This window comes from Squalius cephalus (genome assembly GCF_949319135.1).
Source record: "Squalius cephalus genome assembly, chromosome: 21".
Classification (NCBI taxonomy): Eukaryota; Metazoa; Chordata; class Actinopteri; order Cypriniformes; family Leuciscidae; genus Squalius; species Squalius cephalus.
In genome coordinates, this window is record NC_137142.1 from 26486947 (window position 1) to 26510772 (window position 23826).

General features: G+C 36.2%; 2 protein-coding genes across 4 annotated transcripts; both read right to left on the reverse strand.

Moving 5' to 3' along the window:
• Nucleotides 1-1979: 1979 nt before the first annotated feature.
• ube2d3 (ubiquitin-conjugating enzyme E2D 3) lies at nt 1980-12781 on the reverse strand. 3 transcript variants are annotated; one of them, XR_013819580.1, is made up of 8 exons: nt 12438-12781; nt 11388-11451; nt 11274-11305; nt 10605-10682; nt 10418-10523; nt 4830-4923; nt 3717-4269; nt 1980-2701 (listed from the first exon to the last, which is right to left on the reverse strand). XR_013819580.1 is itself a non-coding variant. In XM_079855896.1 (8 exons), the coding sequence occupies exons 1-7, from the start codon at nt 12459-12461 to the stop codon at nt 4221-4223; spliced, it is 447 nt and encodes a 148-aa protein (XP_079712022.1). In that variant the 5' UTR covers nt 12462-12781; the 3' UTR covers nt 1980-2591; nt 4188-4220. The 3 variants fall into 3 exon arrangements, 2 of the variants coding, with proteins under 2 accessions (XP_079712022.1, XP_079712023.1); XM_079855896.1 differs by having other exon boundaries at nt 1980-2591; nt 4188-4269; XM_079855897.1 differs by lacking the exon at nt 3717-4269 and having other exon boundaries at nt 1980-2591.
• A 2656-nt stretch (nt 12782-15437) lies between these two features.
• On the reverse strand, nt 15438-22825 carry LOC307149753 (RING finger protein 145). Its single transcript, XM_079856320.1, has 11 exons — nt 22635-22825; nt 21899-22228; nt 21708-21816; nt 21508-21599; nt 20519-20760; nt 20271-20440; nt 20062-20202; nt 19802-19984; nt 18898-19045; nt 18420-18776; nt 15438-16807 (listed from the first exon to the last, which is right to left on the reverse strand). The coding sequence occupies exons 2-11, from the start codon at nt 22065-22067 to the stop codon at nt 16340-16342; spliced, it is 2079 nt and encodes a 692-aa protein (XP_079712446.1). The 5' UTR covers nt 22068-22228; nt 22635-22825; the 3' UTR covers nt 15438-16339.
• Between the last annotated feature and the right edge of the window lie 1001 nt (nt 22826-23826).

The following is a 23826-nucleotide window of genomic DNA, read 5'->3' on the forward strand; positions in this document are numbered from 1 at the left end:
CTGAAAATCAGTCTGAGCCAGGCCCCTCCTTCTTCTATATTGGTTAAGGGTTTCTTGAAGTTCCTGTTGTTTTTCTAATGTTCCCCCGTTCTAGTTCACCCATTAAAGCATTTGTCCACCCTGTCACTTTGTTGTCCACCCTGTCATTTTCAACTTTTATGATGAAAATAATCTAATTATTTTAACAAGTTAACAAAACCTTGTGTGTGATTTCTTAATAAACAAATGAGGGCAGGTTAGTATTGTTTTAAAGTTTGACTAAATATCTTTGTTGTTAGATTTTATTTAGAATAGAATGTGCAACTATCGCATATTTATTGGGCAATACATATTTAAGCAGTAACTTCATTATTATAAAAATACTTTTAATATTAACTAAAATGTTTTGTTGGGAAAGGGACACATTATCTTTCAACAGATCTACATTTTATAATCACTATGCAATGAAAATTTATTTATTCTACTATGAATTTGTCCATGACAGGGTGGACATATTTTATGGTTTGCTCGTATATTGTCAGCTTGCAGTTAATTTATAAAAAGTGCTGGAGCTTGACCAATATGCATTTCTAACAGCCTAATGTCTCCTTAATACAACACATATGAAATTAAATGGAAAATCTCAGATTTTTTTGGGGAAATTGTGAAGTCTCAAAGGCACTTTATGGTGATTTTGACATTTCTACCAATTTGACGCTTCAAAAAGTTCATAAAGAGATCGTAAAACGAATCCATATGCGGTTTAGTCCAAATTTTCTGAAGACACACGATCGCTTTATATGATGAACAGATTGAATTTAGGCTTTTATTCACATTTAAACATTGATCAGCGAACATAAACAAAAAACGAACATGCTTGATCCGTGAGAACAAACCTCATTGGTTCTTGCGGAAGCTCAAACTGCTGCTTAACGCGAGAAGGAACCTCATTGGTTCTCGCACACCAAGCGAACATGCTTGAGCTTCTCTTTACCACAACTGGGGCCTATACCATGAAGCTGGTTTAGGTGGATAGCCAGGTATGTTTCAGTTTAGTTTGTGCCAACCCTGGGTTTTAGGCATCATGAAAGTAGCTCAGCTTTTAGCAGTGTTCATCATCATACTTACATTAAAGTGGTAGTTGCATAGCTGCCAAAGAATGGACAAAGATCTCAGATTTCATCAAAAATATCTTCTTTTGTGTTCCGAAAATGAACGAAAGTCTTGCAGGTTTGGAACGACATAAGGGTGAGTAATTAATGACAGAATTTTCATTTTTGGGTGAACTATACCTTTAAGTTAAAGGTATGTGGTTGTAAAAGTGTATAAAAAATACATATACATATTTATATATATTCGAAGTGAAATTATGAGGGTTTTTATTATGCCTGCACTGCTACGTGGTTTGGATTTTGGTTCATCTTTGTATAACAAGAATCTTAAATCCATTCACAAGATTCATTCAATGATTGGTTCAGGTGTTCTTGTTGCTGCTTACATCGTTACACCAGTAAGTGGCTTTTTTGTGTATTTGAAGGTGAAAAAGCATTCACAAAACGCTTTACAACAAAAATTATGAGTCTATCAGAGGAAGTGAAAAGATTATCACTTAAATATCTTCAAAAACACCAATTCGTTCAGTAACGAAACACCAATAGAAATGTAGTTTAAAAATCGCTCATTTAAGAGCACGTTTCATTATAAAATATTTCTGAATTATATCACTGGCTTGCAAAAATGAAAGACAATTAAGATTATTTTTTATATCTTACAATACTAAATTTCTTGGCATCCAAGATAAATATAAAAAATATTTTTGTCCATACCAAACCTTATCAAGAACACTAAATCAGCAGTTGCTTTTAATTCTGAATGATTCATGACCCTTCAAGTGATAAACCATAGCCACTTTCATGTGGAAAAACACATTCATCTACATTAATTTAAATACAAATAGTGAAAAGTAAAAATTTCTAACAGAAAAACAGAACCACACAGTATAACGAGTTATTCATCTTTATTGAAGGGAAAAAGTAGTGGGACTTTAAATAGATATTTAAGCCAATCGAGTGAGTTGTATTTCAGTGTCACAGCTGTGTAAGTTTGGGCCAAGAGCTGATCCGAATGTTGCAAATCTTTACAATCAAGCACAATATAGGAATCGGTCCCAATCTCCCACTGATGTACAACATCTGACCTTTTCTCCTGTGATTGCATGCACTCCAGGAGTAAGGCCCCAAAAAAAGCAGAACAACCTAAAGACATTCTCTCTCCGAGCGGCTCAGAGAAAATACACTGTGGTCATACAGGCATGACGTGTTGTGAAGTGAGGAGTTGATTGGTAGAGATCAAAGATAGGCAGAGCTGAGTGTGGATGAGCTTCGGTCAGATTGACGAGGTCCATCTCAAGACTTTGTAGTGTGGAAAGGCCAGAAGCAGGCCTGCATTCATGTTTGAGCATAAAACTGGGGTTATGCCTCCATAAGAGACAGATGGAGAAAAATGGTCTTGCAACAGTGTCCAAAACATGAGAGAACAAACAGTTTGTTAATGTGTCCAGCCAACATCACATGGCATATTTCTGAGTCCATTCCCGTGCTATTCTGTTGTATCTGCAAAAAGGGAAAAAAAACATTAAGCATTTGAAATCCAGTGATCCTTCATGCAGCCATTGCTTCCAAAAAGCAGTTTTCTGATGACTCAAGTAAGTATGTAATTGCTCCTTTAAAGGTGCAGTAAGCGATTTCTTTAGAAACACCGTCGACAGCCAAAATAACGAATACGCTATGCAACACAGGCAACCACTAACAACTGGCACATCAGACAGCTCACGCAAGTCTAGATCAATATAAAAATGCTGCCAATCAATATAAAAATGTATTAATCTCACATTTTTCTGCAATTAATCGTGATTAATCACATCTAACATTAAAGTTTTTCATATATTTTATATTGTAATACTTACACATTGAATCTGCAAAATAATGTAGAAACAACATATTAAAGATGGTATATTTTAAATACTTGTTTAATTGCACATTTTACTATGCACTATTCTATTAAATGGACCCCAGTAGGTTTTTTTCTACTGGTCCAGTCAGGCCGGTTCAGATTTTTACCAGCCCTGCTAAATTGCACACACAAAAAAAAGTTATTGTTTTCGTTGTTTTTGACCCATGTAAACTTGTAAACAGTGCTTTAAGATTTTCAGGTAAGTCTAACAGGTAAATATACAGAAATTGAATAATCAAACACTGCATAAGTTCTAAATTGAATAAAGATTAATCCTTATTAAAGCTACAAAAGTTATTCAGTAAAGAGCAGTGATTTTCCCTTTGTCGTTTTTCGTTTTATTAACATTAATGAGCAGGTTTATTGGGCTGCTGGCACGTTGTCTAAAGCGGCATTCTGTGCATGCATTTCAGGTGTTTGTTCATCGTACTTGAATGTTTTAATAGCACTTGAATTAATTATAGCATGATCATACTGTAGTGCAGCCAAAGGATGACAGAAAAAAATGGTTGTTGCGCAAACTGCATTAAATATTTTTAGTAAGTTAAATTGGAAGAAAAAAAAAATTTCACAAAATGAACACTTTCATTTTGACAGCCCTAGTACAAACACAATATTTTTTCAGTACACTCACAGAACAGACATCTAGAAAATATTGGCAAAAATGTTTGTTTAGGCATTGATTTACAATTTTAACAGCGTTTCTCAGAAATTGCTTACTGCACCTTTAATGATGTATTTCAGTTTATCACTTTTTTACTTGCCCATTTTCATTAACAAAATCTTATTTTTTAGATGCTTATACCGGTAGTTTAAATGTATACTATATTTCTGCTAGCATTCTGAAGCTTCGCATGCGGTACAACTAGCTTACACAAACCAAAAATGCTCAGCCACTACAATTTACAGCTAACATTTTTATACATACCTAACAAAAACATCATGCTACTGTAAGACTTTATGGCTGATTAAAAGCCATGCTTACAGTAAGGTTTAATGCAGGACTGAATAAACCCTAACAAATCAGAAGACACTGCTGCATTTGAGAAAGATAAAAGCAAATCTGACTTTCTTGTGCATTTTTCAGTCATTTCAGAAGAGACGTGATAGCATGTATTAGTGATGCACACCTGCTGTAGCCACACGCTCATGCTGCACCACACCGGAAGCGGAGTGCTTCACTCTCTCTACAGTACCTCTAATGTTCACTGTGCAGAGTTGCCCTTCACCTACAGCATGGCATATTTCTCTGTCCATTCCTTTGCCATTCTATTATACCTGATAGAGCATGGTGTGTTAGAGAAGGAGAGGTCTATTCACTTCTATTATATTTACATGCTTTTTGTCGAACTGTTCGAATGACTGTTGTAGTCCTTGCTGTTCTTACAGCCTTTTCTTTTAAAATAAACCTAGTGTCTTAAAATGATACCCACAGCTATGTCACTTCAGAAGAAAAGACTGACATAAGGTGCCCTTTTTTCTTTTACACACTTTTTATAACTGCAAAATGTTGTTAAATGAAGGTTTGATGCTGATATTAAATGTGATAAACTGCTGTAGTCTGTGTAGCAAGCTCATCTGATTCTATTTGTTGCTGACTGCATACAAAATTTGTTTTTCTGACAGTAAAATCAGTTTTCAGTTTAAATGAAATAATGGGAGATGGGAGATAACAAATAAACAGTAAAAAATGATAAAACAATTTTAAAAAGTTAAGAAAAAAATATATTTAAGAACAAAATGTTAAAAATAGCAAATACTGTACAATTTAAAAACAACATATCCGATATGCGCATATATGCGTGTAAAAATACTTGTGTGCTTCAGTCTGTACGTACTTCTCTGTGTCTGTTTTATAGATTCTGGCAATCTCTGGCACAAGAGGGTCGTCTGGATTGGGGTCACATAAGAGTGAGCAGATGGACAGGAGAACTAGAGAGGACACATATAACACAATATTCCATGAGTTACTCTACTTGACATGGAATCTTGTTTCTTTTTCCAAATCTTCACTCAAGTCACTTTAGCAGGAGATTATAAAGTTTCTTCCTTTTGTTCACTTTTAATTACTATATTTGCATCCTTTACTGTGGTAAAGTAGAAAAATGCTGTAGGACAAATACCTTTTTACTTGCACATCATATTCCATTTAACACAGTTTGTGCTTGTTAGACCTACTAAGGCACATCAAGTTTATTTGTATAGTGCATTTTGTACACGCCGGTAATTTAGTTTCACTTTCGCTGGCAGTGTAACATCAAATATAGGCTAAATGTCTGGCACCTGCGGAAGATAAAATTTGCTCTGTAGACCTTTTACAACAAGTGTCAGTTGCTTTGGAACTTCGGGTAAAGACAAAGGGACAAGAGATGGTCTCTGTCCTGTGAAAATTATACATTTAGTCCTGGTTCACACTGTAATTCTTTAAAGATACAAAACAAAAAAAACAAATACATAATTAGCGATGGAACTTGTCGAACATCCAAAGCAATGCTGTGTGCCGAGCTAAATGTGCTCGCTGTATGTGCGTACATATGATGGTATATGATGGCACTGACAACTCGTGAAGAGCTTATAAAATGTGTAAAGGAATCAAAACAGTAGCAGGAATCATTCCGTCACACACACAAACGAAGATCTGCTGCGAGGAGACGCGGTTCTGATGTCTGTAACGAACTGTGATCATCAACATCAGCAACATCGCAACTATGATGAGATAAAACAGGTATGCTTGAACGAAGCATTTCCTTTTTAGGGTCGCATCTTGTGACATTATGTCCTGTTTTTGGTTCGTTTACATGGGTAATTCTTCAACTATGGTACTCTTTGAGCTAGACAGTTTCAGAAAATAAAAACATTTCTACAAACAGTTTTTTAGTATCAGTTGGTTTCTCAATCTGTCTAGAAACCTTCCCTTAAGTTGGCTGTGATGATTTGTATTGAATAATATATATATTTTGCCATTTTTACCTGACAGTCCAAGAAAACGGTCATTTCCATCACATAGCAAAACAAGTGTTTTGAAGAAAAAAATAATTAAATATATTCTGTTATAAATATATTTGATTAAATAGCACACAAATCTCTGATCAAATTTGTAATTTATTTATTTTTCAGAAATGTAATTGTAAAGATTTTACAATGTTTACACTAAAAAACACCTAAAACTAGATCACTGGAACATTTCATTTACTTGTCATAGCTCAAAATCATGTATTTCTCAAAGTGTATACACATATCTTACCCCTAACTGCACAATTATCAACACCACTGAATATAGTTGTTTTGATTGTATGTTTTTTATATGTTTTACTTTAAAATATGTGTTGTGGTGGAAATGACATGGCGTGGCGGAAGAGACAGTGTGTGGTGGAAATGACATAGATAGGCAACTTCCAATTAAAAACTATTTTTCTACTGCTCTATGTGGTGAACCAGAGCAAATCAATAAGCAACAGCATTAGTGAACAAACAAATATAATCAATATTTTTAAATGAAAATCAATCCAAAAAAAAAAAAACATAAATGTGTTAAAAATCAGCAAATAATTTCTTCACTGCTTACATGCTGAACTAGAGCAAACTAGTACAAACTAGAGCAAACTAAAGCAAACCCTTTATGTCATCATTGCCTTAATAAAACCAGTTGAATATAATGTTGAATAACAGATAAAATAGGCAATATTTTGAAATGAACACCTTGTTGCTTTTTCTTCAGGTATCTTTCTCTGTCCTTCTTGAGGGACTCTGCATATTTAAGTGGATCTGATTTTATTCTTTCTCTATATGATCTTGACCTCTGTGCTGTGGTATTGCTTGCCATCTTAAAGAAAGAGCCAAGACATCATGCCAAACTTATCTATTGTTCTCTTATTTACCAACAATATTGTAACAATAATAAATAATAAAATATTTCCTTACTACCTTAACTTAACCTTTTCATGCATGAATTATGATAACCTCAGTCAGGATTTTTTTCCTATGTGTTTTTATTGCTCTTAGGGCATGAAAAACAAGATTTGAATTGTTTTTTGTTTGTTTTTTTTTTTACACATTTTTCAAAGAGATTATCAGATGTCCACTTGAGTGGACAGCATGCGTTTATAGTTTAAACTGAAGAGATACTGTATTAAACATACCGTAATACAATAATCAAACAGATAACGTATGTGTATTTAACAAACTAATCAATAAAATTATATTAAATCATGTAAAAACTATAAAATATATACAAAAAATATAAATGTGAAATATTGCAAAAGCAATTGAACTTCATACAAGTTGCACTTTGCGTGTCTTTTATATCAGACAGAGGTGGACAGTAACAAAGTACATTTACTTGAGTACTGTACTTAAGTACACTTTTTGAGTATCTGTACTTTACTTGAGTATTATTTTTTCTGGAAACTTTGTACTTTAACTTCGCTACATTTGAAAGACAAATATCATACTTTTTACTCCACTACAATTTTGTCAAGGTCCTTGAGTAGAAAGTAACATCAGTCAGGGATGATTTTGGTTGCAGGGTTGCATTTTGGTTGGAAATGAAAGTCGGGTTGACATCAGAACCCTGCATCTGATTGACATCAGAACCCGACGTCAGATTGACGTTGGATATTAATTGAAAATAAAAGACGGGTTGACGTCAGAACCCGACTGATGTTGGTTTCTGACGTCAACCCGATTTTCATTTTCAACCACAATACAACGTCTGTCCAACGTTGGAGATCAATGTCAATCTGACATTGGATTCTGACATAAACCTGATTTTCATTTTCAATGCTGGGTTTGGTCTTCTAAATGCAAATTTTGTCACTTTTTTGGAGCACACTAGCTTATAGATAACAGTAAGGCTAACATATTCATACTAAAAGCCAAAAAAAATTTAAATAGGGCAATATTTGAGGGAACAGACATTTGGGTGTCGGAAACCATTGTGGACATTATTGAGCGATCAATCTCACATTCAATCCCACTACTGGAACTGTGTTCTAGAAATAAATTTGATATTGACATGAGGGTAGGTGCAGGCATAGATTTAGAGGCATACGGTCCTTTAAGTATTACATACAACAATAAAACAATGCATTGACATTTACTTTTGATACTTAAGTACTTTTAAAAACGAGTACTTCTGTACTTTTACTTAAGTAAAAATAGGTCTTTACAACTTTTACTTGTAACAGAGTAATATTTGACCAGTAGTATCTATACTTTCACTCAAGTAAGGAAGTTGTGTACTTCGTCCACCTCTGATATCAGAACATGAGGACGTGATTCCATCAGAGATCTCTACAATGTACAACTGTGGAAACCACTCAGATGCTCCCTCCAGTGTACCAGAGTATGGAGATTTACCCTTATTAGCTGATAATTCTGATTATGTTCAAGACGGACCGACCTGATCTCACGGGAAAATGTACAAATTCTACGAGGTGGCTAATTCGTACGAATTCATATGACTTCAATTGTACCTCAATCGTACGATTTTTGCAAAACCGTACATATTTTTACAAATTGAATTATACGAATTTATACGAATGACCTACCCCTGACCCCGTGCCTAAACCTACCCATCACGTGGGTTTAGATAAAGCCACCTTTTTATCATTTGTACAAATTCGTACGAATAGGTTGTGAGATAGTGTTAGATGAACACATTTCTAGCATAGCCCTCCTCTGAGAAAACCTAGCGATACGTTTTTATCAATCTCATCTTGAATGAGCAGTGTTGGGGGTAACGTATTACAAGTAACATGCATAATGCATTCAGATTACTTTTTGATGTTACAAGTAATGTATTACAAGTAACATGCATTACCAAATCAGATTACCTTATGATGTTACGAGTAAAGAAAAGCATTACAATAATGTGCATTACGTAATCAGATTACTTTTTGATCTAACAAGTAAAGTAATGCATTACAAGTCACATACATTATGTAATCACATAACTTTTTTGATGTCAATGAAAATTACATTCTAATAATACAAATACATTTATTTACAGTCAAAAAAGTCACTGCAGATTATGTATTTTCAAAAACAATATTCGCAGTATAAGTATGAATTGTAGCTGAAATATAGCCATTGATGCATGAGGTTCACTAGTGGACATGTGATTAATCAGATTTTTCTCTCAATCTAAAATCAAAACTTGGAAAATTTTACTGTGATATGACTCATTAGATATTGCTTGATGCTGCAATATTTTTTTTTACCTACAAGAGTCTCCTAGGATAGAAGGAATGTGTGGATATTCCGGAGCAACTTGGCATTTCTGACTGACCATTGGCAATCTTGGTTTGGAGGGGGAAAAAATCGAAACACAAAGGCTTGCCACTTGGTTGCAATGTATAGGATGATGCACCAGGGTCCAATGAAGAGGCTGATGTGCAACTAAGCCATCATAACCCGTGCAAATTTAAGAAAATGTTTTTTAATAGCTGTCCACTGTAGTGACCACTATGCATGAAAGGGTTAATTAATTATATGTTTTTTTATATTAAAGTTTTAGTATTATAGCCCAAATAATTTGCTGTTTAGCACGAACAATGTCATTTCCACCACAACCTGTCTTTACCACCACAATGAACACCGTGGTGGAAATGACTGTGGTGGAAATGACATTTCCCCCCTTTTCTCTCTAAAATATCTCTCTAAAATATCATGCTAATATTAATTTTAGAGTTAGCATTAAATATACACAAATTACACATTATTAAATTAAATGAATCTAGTTATTTGTATGTCCATGTGAAATATGAGCCGTTTGGAAATGACGACTAATAAACATACTCTCAGTTTTAGTCATATTTACCTTGATTTTTCTTCTTTTCATTACCCCCTAAAGAGGTCACCCTTTCACCCAGCCGTGTGTTCCACTGTGGAGTTTCTGTTGCTATGATTACTAAGTATGCAACCCTAAAACAATGATCCCAGGATTCTATTTTGTACAGTGTGGTGGAAATGACAGTGAACCCAAGGGACAAGGGTTCTACTTATGAAAAATATAGGAAAATGTGAATAAATATTGCAATATATATTATGTATAATTGAATTAGACATTATTTTATCATTTGTACTTGAAATCTACATTATTTAAATATTTAATTTAGAATTAAGCGAGGTTGAAGGTACGAAGTCTGGCTTAGGGACAGAGGGAAAACAGTAAAAACCTTGCATAAAAGGACTCATATTATATAATAAAAAAAATGATTGAGCCATGATACATTTTTTATAAGTTCCCCTTGGGGTGAAGTAAGTGTGGCAAAAACAAAAAAGAAGAAATGTTTTTTAGTTTTTATTATTTCATCCAGGGACAAGAAAAGTACCATAGTTAAAGAATCACCCTTACATGCCTTTAGTCCGTGTTGCGTTAATATTTCATTCGAACCTATCTGACCATTTATTATTGTGCATGTACCTTTAGAAATAGTAAGTGCAGGTGACCACTGGGACCTGAGGATATCCAGACAGATGCTGCCATTACTGTTTATGTTAGGATGGTAGATTCTTGTAGTAAAAGCAACCTAACACAGAGAAAACAATGTTATACACACCTACAAATAAACACAAAAAGGGGAAAAAAACATTTTTACCAAAGTTCTCACCTTAGGTGGTTTAAAGGGGTAATCTGTTGGGAAGTGTATGGTTAGGAAAAAAACGCCACCCTGATATGGACTTTCATTCTGTATTTATATAAAAAAGGAAAAAAAATACAATTCTGTTCAAAAGTTTGGGGTCAGATTTTCTTTTTTGTTTTCACAGAAATGACGCATTAAATTGATAACAAAAAAAATTGAAAAAAAAATATTTAATAAAAATAAGTGCTAAACTCTTGAACGTTCTAGTCATTAAAGAATCCTGAATAAAAATGTATCATGTTTACTCAAAAAATATTAAGCAGAACTACTGTTTTGAACAAAGTTTCTTGAGCACCAAATCAACATATCAGAATGATTTCTGAAGGATCATGTGACACTGAAGACTGGAGTAATAATGCTGAAAATTCAGCTTGGCTATCACATGAATAAATTACATTTTAAAACATTCAAATAGAAAATGATTTATTTTTATTTCACAAAATTACTTTTATTACACAAAATTCTCCCCCAGTATTATTGATCAATTAACTGGTAAGACTGGCGAGCATAAGAGACTTTCAAAAACATAAAAAAAATCTTACGAACCCCAAACCTTTGAATGGTAGTGTACATTTTCTGCCAGTATTATGCTATTTAGTAACATGCTTTTACAGCAATGCTTTTTATTGTACTCACCGGTCCCATGATTGTTGCCTGCCAGTGGAACACTACAGAAGAGATCACACGTACAACATCAGTAAATACATACAACCATAAACACCACAATATATGTAAAGTCCGGGATCTCACCATCATCCCCCACTGGACCTGCTGAACACTGTGCAGGAGGATCACGTGCCAAATCAGTCAATTCCTACAGGGAAGAGTCAGAATGAGTGAAACAAGCATGCAGAACTGCTGAAAAGATGTAGACTCTCCATAATGAAGGGTCAATAATGGTGCTGGCCTCTTTTATCACTATAGTGACAGCAAGATGAAACCAGCAGATAGAATGTTTAGCAGCACAGTGTATTTATAGTTCTAGAGAGGGGTCATGAGGGAGAAGAGCTGGAACACAACCTGAACGAGCCCACAGGCATGTCCGTCTGCGCCCTCCACTTTAAGAGCACTACGTTTATTTTTATTTCAACATGTCTGTTGGGTGGGAAGACACCTAAGGGGTTTTTCATGACAGGGGGGTTGCTAACGGTCATCATTCTAGAGCTTTTCAATTGCACAACCACAGACAGGTTTGAATTTCCCAACACACTGAAACATAGGAACATAATATGGATTCAAAACTGTTTAGGATCCCAAATGAAACCTTGCAGTCCCTAAAGGTCAAATAAAAAGGGGCAGTTTTAAGGAGACCTGACGTTTAGTTTTTGTTTCGTATAGACAACCTATGGTACGAATTTAATTTCCACATCACGAGACAAAGCGCGATAATAATAATAATTTGAATAATTGCTATTTGTTTCAATATACATATAGTGTGTGAGATTTGTCATCTGTACTATTAATTAAATATTTTATAATACGACGTACGACTTCGAGACTGTCTTCCGTAAATAATTATTAGCCGTCAAGCCCTGTATTCACACTCCCTGACAGTGGCATGTTATAATTGTATATATACAGACTTAAGAGGGGAATAATAAATAAAACAACATATTTGATATCCTTATAAATACACATACAAATAACTCGTTCGTCGTTTGTACTAATAATAAGCACACACTCGCTTTATAAGCAATACGCCAACACAACACGCCGCTAGATGACTGAAATAATTAAAGATACACTGGTTTATAATATATCTGGCATATATATTTATACTCTATATAATTTCTCACTTACCTTTTGGATTCGTTTAAGCGCCATCTTCCCACTGGGTGTAGTGGCTCCTGAATAACTAGCGCCCTAAATCTCGCTCTCTTTCTCAATATGTGAGCTAACCTGAGAGCTAGCCAGCTAACTAGATTCAAACTAACATTAAATATGGCAGGATGTCAAAAATCTAGCTTACATTCAATGTCTAAAAATCATAAGGCAATCAAACGTGTGAATACAGACAGGCCCTGATCCCTGTCGATGACTGTAATGCTGATGTGTGTACACTTCGTTCTCTTTCAGTTTGTCAGTGCTGACACAAGATGTCCGTGAGCTTGTTGTTAGCACTTCTAGCTGCTTCTTCTAATCGTGCGGATTAAATGGCGAATCAAACCGCAATTATGAGCCGAGCGCCACCGTGAGCGCTGGATGAAAAATTTAACAAGTTTTAACGCTGCCGACTGTTATTGTCAAGGAGAATTGTAAAGGGATTATCGTGAATCATGTGTATGTTATTCCTTGGAACTTAAATATTTCTATATGAAATGCAAAGATAATGGTCCTGGCACAGTTAAACCTAGACAATTATAGGTTTAAACCTTCTTTTTTTACAGTCTATGGTTTCAATTCAATTCAATTCAGTTTATTTGCCAGACTCATGTCCAAAAGCCATGCAAGACAGAACAGATAAAAATAAACAAAACAAACGAGCAAACAACAATAATAAAAAGCAAATACAATAATTAAAATACATACAGACATTTCAGCCAATGCACTCTCAGTCTGGATTTGTACCTGGAGCAACTCACTAAGGGATTTGAGAGTGCCACCATGATACTGTTGTTAGACTTATCCAGACGTTGCATAAACTTAAACATCAAGTTTCTTAAAAGTGCTTTCAGTGTGGTTACTCCTACAGATACAAACATCTGACTAGCACTCCCTCCTCTGGGAACCTTAAGCAAAATTCTCATTCCATCATTGTAGGCAACTTGTAGCTTCTGCATGCTGGATTTTCTATAAGAAGACCACAGATGGGCAGTATAGAGTGGTGTACAGTAAGCTTTAAACAGAGCCACTTTAACTTGAGTAGAACAGTAGCTAAACTTACGTGCTATGGTGTTTGCCTGTGCATATAACTTATAACACTGTCTGTATATGTCATCATCATCGTTCATATCATCTGCAATACAATGACCAAGGTATTTAATTTTTTTGCAGACCTCAAGACACTTATTGGCTAGCGTGAACACAGGAAAATTAAGCCATTTATCCTGTTTCGTTCTGCATATTAAAACAGCGCTTTTGCAGGAATTGAATTTTATATCAAATTCCACCCCATAATCAGAGCATATATCAAGAAGCTCCTGCTGCCCAGCACTACTCGGACTAAAAATAACAAGGTCATCTGCATACATAAGATGATTCACCAGCATGCCACCAATCATACAGCCAGTGTTGCAACCATTAAGTCTACTTGACAGTTCATCCATATATAAATTAAATAAGACAGGGGACAAAATTCCTCCCTGCCTAACACCATTGGACACTCTAAAGGGGGCAGATATGCTACCCCCCCATTTGATATGCATCTGCTGGTGGGCATACCAGTAGGCAAGAACCCTCACAATATACCCAGGGACTCCCCTTTGCTTTAGCTTAATAAAAAGCTGTTTGTGATTCACTCGATCAAATGCTTTGGAGGCATCAATAAAACACATGAGAATAGTAGAATTTTTAGACTTATACAGATTCACTATTTCCTTAAGAGCATAAATACACATGTCTGTGCCATGGTTTGGCTTAAATCCAAACTGATTATCCAGGGATGAGATATACCCACTCACTCTATCAAGGAGGATTCTTTCCATTACCTTGGATAAAATACTGGCCAATGCTATAGGTCTATAATTATCCAGGCAGCCAACTTTTCCAGCTTTGTCCTTAATAACTGGGACAAGCAGAATAGACAACATAGAATCTGGTAGTATGCCATGGATCAACAAACCAGTAAAGTTAATTGCTAGGAGGGAAGCAAGCCAGGTTAAGCAAGGTTTAAACACACAGAGAGGACATTTTGTGAAAGGGAGGTGACTTCACCACTGAGCTTTGAAGAAAAAATACTTAATGGTATGAAATGAAAATTACATTGTATTTGTAATGTTATGGAAGGCCTGTGGTCATTTGGGATGAAGGGAGATTACTAAGGTTCTCCATGGCATTTTGATTTCAATATTTTCTAGTTGTTCTTGATTAACTGGATAAGGATTAAGGATGAGGATTTTTTTTTTTTTTTTTTTTTTTACAATAATTACAATTTCTACCCCATAAAATATTTTAGCTAGCCTAGGCATAACTACAAAACATGTATTCATTATAAAAATGTCCATGTAGGTTTATGATTAATTTACAATTGAATTAGGCTCAGCCTTATTTAGTTTTGAGGGGGTGAATTAAAATAATCTATATTAAGAAATATAAAATTACAATAAGAAGTCTTCATTTTTAGTTGTTTTGGCTTTTTAGTGCTGGTTTTGAATCATCTTGGGGTCCTTTGGTTGAGAACCACTGCTCAACGAACACCATATTCATGGTAATCACATGCTACCTCAAGGTACAAAAAATATAGTATTACAATGATGAATTTACACAAAAAATAACATATTACCAGATTTTAAACACCATGTTTGCCAGATTGATAAATTATTCCCAATATTGTGAAGTGTTAAGAATTATTGATGCTCGTTTACGCCACAGAATTAAAAATAAAAAAGGTAATTGTGACTTTTTATCTCACACTTCTGACTTTAGTTCTCACAACTCGCAATTCTGACATTACTTCTCAAAAATGTGAGATATAAACTCGCAATTGTGTTTTAAAGCTTGAATTGTGAGGACATTTTATTTTATTTATTCTGTAGCAGAAGCTTCCATAAAAGAAGGCAATGCAATATAATATGAACTTTCAGGAATCTGCAAGTCACTGTGAGTTCTTTAAAAAAAAATCCACAAAGAAAACATCTAGCAATAACTTCAGTAGTTTTAATCATCATAACCATTAAGGCAATTGAAGAAACGCTAAACTGGACATAGAACAGTCTCCAAATCACACTGATACTGGTTTTAAACAAGAACAATTTTTTAATGAGTGTGATTGTATAAGCGTTTCATCTTTATTCTCTGCTCTGTGAAACGTAGTCTCAACTGGAATCTCCCCATTAACAATGACCTTCGCTTTGTGCAGTGAACACAACTTTATTGACTATTGTCTCCCTTCATTCTGGCAGAACTCATCCACAAACCATATTGTAATTGAGAACAGTCACCATGACTTGGACACCTTCATTACAACCACATAATTTCAGTTCAAATAAAAACACACAATGGAGTAATTCAGAAAAGTCAGAGGCACAGATATTAACAGTTCTGCATCACTTAGAATGCCATTCACTCACGTACCACAATCGGTCTCTGAAATAACTCAAACAGAAAAGTCCTTTAGATGCCCAAACACCACATACAAACCATATACTTAGTTAACGGCCAACATGAATTTGTTTGTGTGTGTAACATCTTTCAAGTCTTCCCCTGATTGGACAATCATCCAACATTACACATCTTAACAAATGTCAAGAAAAGATTTTTCAAAATGAATATCATTTGGTATCTATTAAACTAACACTGCTGAGGTGCTGTGATAGGATCAGTCCAAGCACACAATCAGCAGGACGTCTTCTGAGTAAATCATATACCTGCAGTTTTTTTCCTGCATTTCTGTCAGTTATTTGTAACCCTCTGCTGTAATGGCTTCCTTTGCTATGTCCCACTTTCTTTGAGCTTTCCTAGGGATGATGATTTCTGCCACTGTCAGTCTGTCTTGTTCCAACGGCAGTTTCTCTGTGTTATGCTTCTCCGGCTGAGCTTATGTTTCAGTCCGCTTCCCTCAGCTCCTGCGAAGCCACTTTAGGATCCCCATCTGATGAGCAGCTTGGTACAGGATTTGCCACGCTTTGGGAATCACCATTAGCAAAACAGTGCAAGTGTTGGAGACTGTCTGTGCTACAATTCCTCTCAGAGTTAGGGTATTTCCTGTCAGACTCGTCACAGTTCCTCTCTGGTGAGTAAACATCATCTCCCTGTGATCCCTGCTCCTCTTGCTCCTGCTCCTCCTCCTCCTCCTCCTCCTCCTCCTCCTCCTCAGGACGAGGGTGTTGCTCTGATGGAGGTGGGTTTTGGTGTGTCGGCTGAGCTTCACCTGCCGTAGCCGTCGGTTTGGCCGAGGAGGGTTTGATGGAGGCATGGCACATGGGGCATGTCTCTTGCACATAAAGCCACTTTCTCAAACAGTTGCCATGGAAGAAATGACCACAGTATGTTATCACTGCTGATGTCATGTCCTACAGGGACAAAAAAGGTTGAAATGGTGATGCAAAGTTTAAGTCGATTACTTGCAACAATGCAACAATACACTCATGTCACGATTCAGTTTCATACACGCTACAGATCACACAGTCCAACACTCTCACAATACTTTGAACAGAGCCAAAATAAAGTTAAAATGGTTCGTTTTTAAAATTATTACTTCTAACACATATGGTAAGCCATTAAAGAGCCCCTATTATGCTTTTTAAGATATTACCTTTCATGCAGTGTGTTATTTGGCTGTTTGTGAGTGAAGTTTTAACTATCAGTGCACGACAAATGGAGTTATTGTCTCCCAAAAGAAAGAAACGATTCTAAACTGCCTGAAACAAGTCGTCAGTAATTCCAGTCTTACTTCCTGCTCTAACCTACTTAAGTTTGTAACAAATTTGCATAATGCCAGCCTATGGTCTTCATTGGTCGCTGCAGATAACGATGCCATGTTAACTGTTTGTATCACTGCGTTTACAAGCGTGGAGGAAGCCTCCGGAGCTGAAATTCAGATATGGTAAATGGGTGTTTCGTTTCAGACATGCGCTGTAAGTGGTAGACCAATCACAACAGACTGGGCCATCTGACCAATCAGAGCTAAGTAGGCTCTAAGGCCGTTTAAACCTGGTATTAAAATGTGTTTTGGTCAATCGGATCACAAGAAGACGAGGGAGAAACATTCCCGATTACACCTGGTGTTTTAATATGTCTCTTTTGTCCACTTTCAACCACTTCTGTCCTGATTTCTTCAAGGGGAGGATCTATGGGCGGGAAAATGTACATGCTTTTTCAGATCTATCGATCTAATGGACGAAAAACGCTCACGTAATTTTCAAACTTAGGTCTTCAGCCGATGAAGGTTAAATGGCAACCACGCTTCCCATAATGTTTATGCCTTAGGTCAGTAGGTGGAGAGTAGGCGTCTTTTGTGGTTGTTCGAATGCATTTCGTTTTCGACTACCTCTGGAAGCATCGTCTACTTGTGATCCGATCGACTAAGATGCATCTTAATAACAGGTGTAAACAGAGCCTGTGAAAGGAGGGGTTTAGAGAGACAATACTTGATCGATTCGTTTCAGACACTGTGAGAAATGAGGTGATGCTATGTATATTATGAGAAAATTAAAACCTTGGATGCATGTAAACCTATTATAGGTGACCTACAAAACAAAATAAGGAAGTTTAAAATAGAATAATAGGGGCACTTAAAAAGTACTGTTTATTAAAATGCTAAATTTGGTATTACATCAGGAAGGCATTACATCAGAAATGGACTTGAATAAGCTTAGATTTGATCCTTCTAAAACCAAGCAAAGGGCAATGGTGACACCAGAATATTCATGATTCTGCAGAATTATGTTAAACATGTGCTTGCATTGTATTGCATCTGATGTAAAATAAAATGTCTAAACGATACATGATGCATATTGTAGCTATCCACAATACATAATGTTGGATTTTTGTATTGCGATGTTTTTGTTAGGGGTGTAACAATATATTCTCACAACTTCTACTAGCACATTTGAATATGTTGCAAGTCAGCCATGAGGACAAAACTTGATGCATGCAGAAAGCCTGCCTTATGCTTGTTCTGACCTGGAAGCAGATGGCACAGACATCGTTGTGATCCCGTAGCTGCTCTGCGCTGGCCCTTGGCAATACATTGATTTTGCGAGCGGCTTCCTGTCTAAGCAAGAAGCTTTTCCAGCCAGCCTGGGCACGTAGCCACACATTGCAGTAGGAGTGGATGATAATGACCGACGCTCCCATCCAGCTCCATTCTCCCCACAGTGACTCCCACGCCCCATAAGCCACCACACACACAGCCACCACAAACTCCAGCACTCGACACACTCCGTTCACGTAATAAACAATCTCATCCAAACCGGGCAGGGCTGAACCGCGCCACACTTCCACCATGAACAGGCTGTAGATCAGCAGAGTGCCTGTCACCTAAGAGACATATAAAAGATCATTATCCAGCACAGCATGCTGGGATCTCACTAAAATAAAATGAATTGAAAATTAAATGAATTTTTTTATTTGAATCACAAATTCAGAAAACAGAGCATACCTGCAGTGATGTGAGCATACAGCTAGAGACCAAAATCAGCAGCCAGAAATCCATGTTGAAAAACTGGGAGATCTTATAGGCCATGAATCCTGGAAACAGCAGCAGAAACCCACACATAGATAAACCACGCAAGTGCTTCCACACACTCCTGTGGAGAGAGAAATACCATATTGAACGATTTAGATTTGATCAAGCATTGAAAAAACTGAAATCACAAAAAAACAATGTTAAATTCTCAAATAAAACAGACACTCAAAATAAACACAGAATAGTACTAAAATAACTAAATTAATCAATCAATAAATAATATACAGTATAATACTGGACAAGAAATGTTAAAATCACAGTAAAAAAATATATTTTTTCCCCCAAAAATTCAACCCCCAAAGTGTTTTATATAATACTCTGTAAAAGTTTGGGGTCAGTAAGATATACATAAAAAAGATGCATTAACTTGAATAAAAGTATGTAAGTGACTGATATTTATAAGGTTGCAAAATATTTCAATTTAATATAAATGCTGTACTTTCTATTCATCAAATTTATCACTGTTTCTACAAAAATATTAGACAGCAAAATCACTCAACATTGATATAACATTTGGTGTTTCTTGAGCATCAAATCAGCAAATTACAATCATTTCTGAAGATCATGTGACATTGAAGACTGGAGTAATGGCTGCTGAAAATTCATTGAAGTAATATTTCACCAATCAAAATGTATAACAAAGTTATAGCTACGTATTTTGATACTCCAGTGAATTAAATACATGAATTAAATGGACGATTCCAACGTGTGTGCAAAGTTTCAAGAGTTTTATGAGCATGTTAAGGGCCCCAAAAGTGCACAAAAGGTAGAATTATTTTTTTTACCGCCCGTTAGGGCTTGGGCCCTAATTACATACCTGTTTCTACTGGCTCCAAGCCCCAACACAACAGGCTCTGTGATCTCACTCATGCTTTGTAGAGTAGATGTGAGAACGATGAAGAGGATGATGAAGAGCAGAAAGCAGCGCTGTAGGGCTGCCATGTCCAACAACCCAGTCTGCAGGGCCAGGAGCAGCAGAGTCACCCCCTCTGTCACACCCCTATAATATATTAGAAACATACACAATTGAACTGAGCAAACACATGCACACAATAAATGTACACTATCTTCTCTTACCTGTGCATGACATTATGGTTCTGGAGAGCGTTGAATCCTCCGAGGTAGAACTTACAGAGACTCAGGAGTCCCAGAGCCGTATAAGACACCACGAATGTTAGGCCGAGCAGGGAGTATGGGCTAGCACAGCATTCAGATACACTGTAAAACACACACACGTCAGATTCAATTCACATTACATATGGCAGATTGAGCACCCTGCAGTTTACCTGGTCAGGAGGTAGAGAAGCGGCCCCTGTTGGACAGTAGCGATAGTGCCAAAATTGGTGATAAGTTGCACTCCGAACAGCACAAACCAGAAGACACTAAACAATACAGGCACAGCAAAGCCATGCCAGAGAGACACTCCGACTGCCATCAGTCTGTATAACTCAGTCACCTACAGAAACAACAGAGTTTGAGAAAAGAAGAGCTGAGACGATGTATGTGCAGAGATGCAGGTCTGTTAGTGTTTTACCTCTATTTCCATGATTTCTCTGTAAGTGGCTCTGGCCAGTCTGTATGGCACAAAGAGGTTGGCGAGGAGAAAGACGGCAACCTCGGCCCCTGTGATCATCATGGACACAGAGGAGAGCGTGAGGAGCCAGTCCAGAGGGACAGAAACCACACGTGCCAGAAGAGGGAGCAAGTGTGCTGAGAACAGCCACACACGTTGAGTCCGCATAAGGAACGCGCACAGCGTACTGATAATTATCTGACCTGCAGGTGATCACACACAGATGCATTTTACAGTAAAAGACAATAATCAATACTGATATCCACAAATATTTCAAAGATAACTGGGCCATTGCACAAACCACACAAAAATACAAATATATATATATATATATATATATACACATTTACAAACTTTTATGTTAGATGTGATTAATTGTGATTTGTGGTCTGGTTGGTTATTACAGCAAGTAATTTAAAAAATGGTTATATCTAGTGGCTATAAGCAAAATAGTATTTGGACACTTAAGCCACAATTAAGAATGTTAGAAATCAGGGGCATTTATTACATATTACATATAGCACAAACACACTTTTTAATCAAAATATTTCACAAAATAAAGTTTGTCATGTTTCAAGTTTCAATAGAAGCAATAGAGAAACTGTTCAAAATGAAGACAAAAACAGAAAATCTTAGACGATTTCTGGTTGTCAAACGTATATGTTTAAATATAAATATGTTTATTCACTGACTTTACACAGCCAAGAAAAATTTGTTTTGAGAAGGGATCTAGCATAATTTGTTTCGAATGCGACTTGGTCTGATATTTTGTATTTAATGCAATAAAATTCTGACATTTTTAAGCGTAACTTATGTGTCCAAACTTTATTGAGGCCCACTGTATCATATTGTGTAATCTAATGCAATTGAACTAATACATATTTAAGAGTAGTTTAAAGGTCAAAGTGCTTTAAGGCATCACCGTAAGGGTTGTGATACTCGTAACTTACTGGTGAGTGCAGTCACGAAACGGTTCAATGCTGGAGAGTCCAAAAAGATTGCCCCATCATACCCATACTGAGCTTCACCTCTTACATAATCTCTGTCAACAAAATAAAACCCTTTGAAAATCGTCAAACAAATAACTCTACCATATTTATTTCAACCCTTCAAAAATGTGCAATGACCAAAATCACGTTCATATTTTTACCTGACAATCTGATGACCCATGTAAAGTAGCAGGGCACAGAGAACATGCAGATAGAGCTGGATAATATGTCCAAGCGGCAACAGCAGCACCACAGCACTTACTATGTGACCTGCAGGACAAACCCAACAATACATTTCATTTTAAGCTAATACTGAAATAATGTTGACTCATAATTATCACATAATATTTACCCAAGTAATATATGTTCCAGATGACATATTTGTACTTGAAGAGCATGTCTTCAGTCCTCGCTTTGAGATGATCCGTGAAGCTGTCAATGTCACATTTATACAGCATGTCCAACACCAAGATACTGGGCACCCTGAGGACAACATTAGCTACCTCTTCTAGTCGTGGCATCTTAACACTGACAAAATAACCACCTGCACCATGTAGGAAGACTGTCACATTATGACATTTTCATAAGATCCAGATCTTGTATTCTGCTCCGGTTTGGCTGAACTCTTGAAAACGTTAAAGCCATTTCTCAGTGTGGTTAATCAGTAGATCCCATGTGAAAACTGTGGGAAGAGAAAGGATGACATATCTTTGTTTTTCAAGTTATCAAAATGCGTCTTTGATTGTTCGCAAGACACAACAATCCTTCCGGGTTATTTTCTGACGTTCAGCAAAAAGACTTCATGCAAAATGCTGATACGAACTCATCTTAAACCAGTCTTAAATGCTCTCCAGGGCCTACTCGGACGGGTTTAAATGGGTATTGGGAACTTTACAGCTATAGCCAGGCAGGGAGACAATCTAGAACAGCTGAAGACAAGACTAGCAGCCAGGACACCATCTTAAACTAGCAAAACTTCTTAATACATGGTGTAATTCAATCCTGCTTTAAAGTTATCTGATGGGAAATAACACAAACTGTCACTTTTTTCATATTTCAATGTATTTTTAAAGACGGTTGCCTCCCACCTCCAGTGTGTGTGTTATAGCAGCATGGCAGCTCGCGGTCTTTCGTGTCAAAACAAAAGAGCTTCGACACAATTCATCCTCGAAAAATAAACAGTTCCCACACCTGTCACAACCACACACTGGTTGTACCGTCAACTGCAAATATACGACTTCCTTTCCTCCATTCCCTTCTTCTTTATTTTTTAAACAGTGGATGAAAAACTACACTATTGCATTACCGCCACCTACTGTTTTACAATGCCGCCGCCGACCAGAGACTGTCCCTGTCTTCAGCTCCGCTAGCATCCACTTTGAGTCCGTCACAGCCCAGAGCTAGCTAAATAACTATACAAAATCTACATTTATATAGATGCTTCACTCTCCATATATGTCATGTTCTTTTTTTTATTATCTAACTGTCAAAAAATCCAAAGCCACCTCATCCTATTTATTTTCTGAGCCCAACCATCTAACTCCACAGACTGTCACTCACAATAGGTATAGTATCCTATAGTAGCCTATAATATCCTTCTTAAAATGGCTATACATTTAACTTTTTAAATTGTAACTGATTTCATACTGATCCAAATCATATTATATCAGAGTCTTAGCCTATTAGGCCAGCCACAAAAACATTAAAGCTGTCCCATGATTTTTATCACTTTTTCCTTTTAGCATTGTGAATGGCTGTCTATTTTAGCCCTCAAATAGCCTTTTAAATTAGGCTACTATTTAATAACACTCATCATCTACAGAGAGAAATTGCTACTTAATTACATCAAAATACACATAACAATGAAAGTAGTATGCATCAAGGATTGTGAATATATTTTACATCTTTATTGTGTTATATTTCTTTATGCAATAATTAATGTTCAATGTTATTTATCAATTCTTAATGTAGCTATTCAACTGTTAGGCACTGTGAGTTTTGCTACAGTTTCCAGTGTCAATAAAAAATAAAAGTGATTAAAACCCTAATAGAGGTTATAAGACAGCGGTAAAAAGTATAATATTAATAAATAACAAAAAAATCTAATATTAATGAACATAAACTATAATTTAAAAGGTGGTTTGTAACACTATTCTATATAGCACTTTCAAAGCATGGTTCTTTCGAACCTTATAAAAAGGATCTGCTACTGTTAAAAGCCGAAGAATCCGAATATAGTATAGAACCCATTTCATTTAATCCCGCTCCCATCATAAAGCC